Source organism: Microtus ochrogaster, chromosome 6 (assembly GCF_000317375.1).
Source record: "Microtus ochrogaster isolate Prairie Vole_2 chromosome 6, MicOch1.0, whole genome shotgun sequence".
NCBI classification, from domain to species: domain Eukaryota; kingdom Metazoa; phylum Chordata; class Mammalia; order Rodentia; family Cricetidae; genus Microtus; species Microtus ochrogaster.
Window position 1 is genome coordinate 76,863,037 of NC_022013.1, and position 5,908 is coordinate 76,868,944.

At 47.9% G+C, this 5,908-nt stretch overlaps 1 protein-coding gene across 4 annotated transcripts in view; it reads right to left on the bottom strand.

Annotated features, from left to right (window-relative positions):
* Positions 1–615: 615 nt before the first annotated feature.
* Positions 616–5,908, bottom strand: part of Rps6kc1 (ribosomal protein S6 kinase C1) — a 142,989-nt gene continuing 137,696 nt past the window's right edge. For all 4 annotated transcript variants that reach the window (XM_026779674.1, XM_026779673.1, XM_026779672.1 and 1 more), the window contains one exon: positions 616–1,437. In XM_026779674.1, coding sequence (XP_026635475.1) covers positions 1,327–1,437 — 111 coding nt within the window. In that variant the 3' untranslated portion in view covers positions 616–1,326. The remainder of the gene's footprint in view (positions 1,438–5,908) is intronic.

The window sequence follows — 5,908 nt, forward strand, 5'->3', positions numbered from 1 at the left end:
CCTGTGTTTCAACAAACATTTCTGCTTCTGTTTATCTTGATGGGAGACCTGGAAGTCAGCAGATGGATGCTGAGATGCTCCTGGGGCCGGGGCTGCCTCTCACACAGACTCAAAAGGCACATGCTTTAGAACGGAAGGAAAAATTCAGGGGCTGGAGCTCGGGACACCGCTTGCCTAACTTGCAGGCACAAGGTTCTGATACAACAAACAAACAAAACACAATGACAACAGAAAATTCCAGTCATTTCTGGTGGCCTCTTACTTGGAAGCAGTGCCTTGTCCCACAAGAAGTTTGACAGACACTAACACTTAAGGCATCTCTAAGTTTTGGCAAACAGCATGGTGGCAGCGGCGCTACCTTAGCAAGATGACGTGGCATCACTAGACATGAGACAGGTGAGCGTCAGGAGCTCAGCTCAGCATCACCTCACTGGGCTGTGAAACAGGATGTGTATACACAACAGACTATGAGTCCAGGTACGCCAGCCCAAAGGAAAACAAACACCCTCGGCCACAGCAGCAGCAACTGTCCACCTTCCACAAGAGCGGAATAGAAAAGAAGGACTCTTCAAAATGAACCTTTAAATCTTAAGCTATTAATAAAGAAGCCATCCGAGTTTTAACCACATTTATTGGACATCATGATTTCTTGTTACACTGGCAGCTTGGGGGATGAACACCCCTTCCCTTTTGTGTTAACCGAAGTGGGAAAACAGAGTCCAAGAGAGTGAGCAGAGGATGCAGGACATGGAGCCGGGGGGAGAAGGACAGGAGGTCAGGCATGTTCCCAGGAGCCCTCAGAGTTAGCAGCATCAACCAACAGGTTCAAAGCTGGCAAGAGTGTTTTTCCTCAGTTCCCCTGGCCCTGTCAGCCCTGGGCATTCCTCCTCACTTTGTCAGCACCCTGGTGACACTGTTCACAGAGCAGATTAGTGTGTTACTCAGCAAATCCTGACTCAGTCGTGTAAACCAGTCTTGTTCAGCAGAAGCACCATCAGCTGTCACCACAAGGCCCCCCAGTCACGTAAATACCCCTTCTACACTTACAGTTTCCCAGCAGAGGTGTTTTGCACAGGTGTCTGCCACACACCTGAAACCCTGAAGTCACATTACGTCACATCTGGGGGAAGGTGAGAGCAGAGCCGCTGCTGGCAAGATTCACTGGTCTTGTGTCAAACAGGGGTAAGGGAGTCTGTCAGCCCACTGCCCCACCGCGTCCTCTAAGGCCTTGTCCCAAGGCTCTGGCACAGCAGCTGAAGGAAGACTGGCCACTCCTGAAGTCCTATCATGAGGGGTCTGTCCTGTGATGAGCACTCCAGGTGACATTCATCTTGTCAGTTCTGCCCAGTCCACTGGAGTGAAGAATGGGTGAGATTTGATGTCTTCAACACCGGCCACTCCAGCACCCAGACGCTCCAGAGGGTTGAACTGCAAGAGCTGAAACAGAAGCCTCTGTGAGTGACAGGAACACAGAAGCAATGAGAGAAAAGGGGGCTGTGAAGGGAAGGACTTCAGGACCGGCTATCTGGCTGTGGTCTGGCGGAGCATCCCACCTGAGTAACAAGCTGGTCAACAGCTTTCCCTTATCCTCAAAGAGGGTAACAGGATCAAGAGATGTAGCTGCTTTCTCCAGGACTCAGGAGTCTGGGAGTCCCACTGTCTTCCAGTTCCTTAACGCTACACCATCAGGACATACGCTCAAATCTGAACAAGCAAAGCTATGTCCCCAAACCACTTCCTCTGAACTGGCTGGTACATTTGATGAAGTAATTTGATCCAGTGAATGAAATAGGTTATGACTTATTCAGAATTAGGAATTATGTATAAAATAAGAAAATAATGTCATAGGCAGTCAGATTTTTAAGAGTAAAAACAAGAAGCAATGAAGGCCCTGGGCATGCTGGGAGCGTGTGCCTGAGACATGTCTGCATCCTCACATTCTGTGTCAACAGCTTCGCTAAGGGACAATTTACACACCAAATAGACATCTACTGCAAGTCCAGGTCAACAGACTTGGGCATGGTCCAGTCCAGCTCCACACCCCCCTGAAAAGGGGTACTCCGTGACATCTGTTCCCCACAACCTCAGCCCACAGCAGCCACTGCTCTGAGCCTGCCCTTCCCAGGCAGCTATGGGGTGCAGTACTAAGTGAGCCTTTGCGCTCTCCTTCCCCAGCACAGCGCCTGTGGGATTGAACCATCCGCGGGTAAGCACTGGCTTTCCTCCTGATTGATAGTCCACCATGCCTCTACCACTGTTAATCTACTCGTTGGCTAGTGGGCTCCAAGGTCCCAGTTCCGGCTGTACTGAACGACACTGCTGTTAAGAGTCCTGTGTGTTCCTCAGGAGGTCAAGTGCTTCCAGCTGAGTTTATTCCTCGGCTCAGAACTGCTCAGTCACACAGCAGGCTTGTATATAACTTCTTAAGAAACTGCCAAACTGTCCCAATGTGGCCATACCTGTCTACAGTCCCATCAGCAAGGAGCGAGAACCCTGGGTTTTCTGCCTCCGTACCCTCTGGCCTTAAGTGAAAGCAGCTCTAGAGGGCCCGTGCCTCTCGTGGTGGCTTTAACTGTACTCCCTGAGACTAATGACATTGACCATGGCTGTATGTATGCCCTGATAACCATCCAGATAGCCTCTCGGCTGAAACAGCTCACCTTCCACCCACTTCCACACCAAGCTGTCTGTCTTGCTTGGGTGACAAGAGTCCAGTATTCATCCTGAACACAAGCACAGACAGCGGTTTGCAAACATCTCCCCCAGCCCGTGGCTTTCCACTTTCTCCACACATCTCTGAAGTGCTCACATTTTTAATGTTAATGAAGTCGACTTTATCAGTGTTTCTTTTATGGCTCATGCTTTGGTGTTCTAAGAGCTCTGCCGTAGCCCAAGGCCATGTGCGGTTTCTCGTGTTTCCTCTACAGGTTTGACAGTTCTAGCTCGTCCACAGAGTCCTGTGAGTTACTGTGAGTTAGTCTCTATGCGGGACGCAGTAAGGGTGGGGCTCAGCTGAGCACTGAGTCCCATGCATGTGTACAAAGCACACGGTTGTCCTGATGACTGCAGTACAGGGCGAGCTAGTTCACAGCAGCGTTCTTTAAGAGTGCTCCAAACGCCAGGCATCTCTGCCTCTGTATGCTGCAGCTGGACAGTCTCCCGACCCCACTCACCTTTTCAAGCTGTGATTCCCCTTTTTCCTCTCTCACTGGTTTCTGTTGCTTCTGTTTATTTGTGCTTACTTTATTTGTATAGTTCTGTATTCATTCATTTTTTTTTAAGTAGGGACCCATTCTAGAGCCCTGACTGGCCTTGAACTCATGGCAATCCTCCTGCCTTAGCTTGCCAATTGTTGGGATCATAAGCATGAGCGCCCATGCCCAGTTCTTTTCGGTGTCTGAGGTGCAAGCCTAGACTCCAATGTCAGGGCTCCTCCTTGTGTAAATGCAGGTGTAATAACGGTACTGGTCCTCCACAAGCCCTGGGATGGGTTTCTACTTCCATATACAACAATACTGTGTTGTGATTCTTCTTAGGACTTCTTTGACATGCAAGTTACTCAGAAGTAAGTATGGGGTTTAATCCCCAAGTATCTGTAGATTTAGCTGACTCTTTTGGGGTTCGGAGTGCTTTTTGTTTTGAGCTGTTTTTTGTTTTTTGTTTTGGAAGCAGGATCTCCTGAAGTCCAGGCTGGCCTATAACTTGCTGTAAAGCCAAGGATGACCTTGAAACTCTGGCCTGCCTGTTGTCTGTTATTGATTGATAATTCCTCTGCTGTCGTCAGAGTATGCTGTTAGATTTCAGCCTTTCTAACGGTGGAGGTATGGGTGCAAAGCACACAGTCACCCGAGGCTGCTTTCAATGGGCATGGTGAGCATGTGCACTCTGCAGACACTAAGCGTGTGCACTCTGCAGAAACTGAGCGTGTGCACTCTGCAGACACTGCACGTGGTAAGCGTGTTCCCTTTGCCATCACTGCAGAGCCTCCATCTGTATCCTGTACATGTACATGTACAGAGGATGTCCATGCATCCCCTGCAGCCTGCTGGTGTCCAGAACTACCTAGATCAAATATGGAGGACTCCATTTGTTTTGCTGAACTATTTTTCCCTTCAATTCAGCCTTTTTGTGTACTTTGGGCTATTACCAGGTGCACTTCCTGTGCTGACCTCTTCTCCCGAGATGCTGTCTGTCGTGCGCGGCCCCTGCTCTAATGTCCGTTTGCTAACCTTTCGTACCCTCCAGCTCTCAGGGTGACTGTGCAGTTTGCCTGTCCTTCACCTTTCTCTTTAGCCCATTTGTATTTGAACTCAAAGTTGTCCTGTCTACTTTTCCAGGTACTTCAATGACTTGTACAGTGTGTACAGACACTCACTTAGAAGTTCCCAGGGTTCCTTTAGCAGGTGCTGTAGAGATCACACAACTTAATTTATTATAATCTACTTCAGAATAGCACTAACTCAGTAACAGGCAGAATTTTCTCCCTCCATGGCCCAATCCTGCCCACCTACTATTGCTAGGTACAGTCACCATTTGGTGTCCATGGGGTCCTGGTTCCAGAGTCTGCATGAATACCAAGATACATGGTTCTCAAGTCCGCGACAGTGCTAGAACAAGTCTATAAGTGGTGCAGGACAATTGTCTATATTCTGTCAATTATGTTTTGAATAAACGCTAATTGGCCAGTAGCCAGGCAGGAAGTATGGGGGGGGGGACAACCAGACAGGAAGTAGAGGCGGGTCAGTGAGAACAGAATTCTGGGAAGGAGGAAGCCCATTCCTCCCCAGTCCTGCCCAGACACAGAAGAAGGAAGATATGACCTACCCTACTGAAAAAGGTACTGAGCCATGTGGCTAACATATACTAGAATAATGGGCTAATATAAGTTGTAAGAGTTAATAAGAAGCCTGAGCTAATGGGCCAATCAGTTTATGATTAATGTAGACTTCTGTGTGATTTCTTTGGGGCTAAATGGCTGTGGGACCTGGTGGGAGGGCAGAAACTCAGACAACATATAAGCATGTCTCCCACACTCCAAATCATCTCAGATGACTTTAACACACAACACAAAGTGACAATGTACAAATAGCTTCTGCACTGTGTAGAGAGAGGTGACGGGAAAAACACGCACACACAACACACAATCCTTTCTAGCTTTTCTTTTTTTCTGAAGCAGGGTCTCATACTATGACTCAGATTGGCCTAGAATGCCTCAGTATGTAGCCCAAACTAGCCCTGAACTAATGGTATTTCTCCTGTCTCAGTCTTCCACATGTTGGGATTACAGGTATGAGATGCCAAGCCCTGACAGCCTACACGCACACGCATGCGCACGCGCGTGCGCGCGCACACACACACACACACACACACACACACACACACACGATCTGTTGTTTGAATTTGGGATTGAAAAATGGACTTACACCAAGAGCTACATTTAAATCGTATCTATACATGTCATAAACCCAATACCACCATCTCATAATTATCACTACATGTGTATTTTTAAAAATAGGTTGGAGATCTAAATGGAAAAATATACTTAGAGACTTTTTATGAACTTCTCTCAACCACTGCACTGTTCACAGCGTGCTCAGACCTAAGCACCCAACCTGCCACCATGCCCTCCACCCCGAACGAGTCCCTAGCTCTTGCACATGTGCATCCATGGCTGGGAGCTACTCAGTCATTCTTTATCTGGGGGTGTCTTTATTTTACCATTTATGAAAAGTAACTTTTCTGAATTATAGGCTGACTGATTCTTCCCTTCAATACTATGAATGCTATCCTAGTATCTCTGGTTTCCGTTGTTTTCAACAAGAAGCAAAGCATCAGATGGGCCTTCCTCTTGCTGGCTTTACATTTTTCCTGTTTTTGCTTTTCAACAATCTGGCATCAGTGTGTCTGC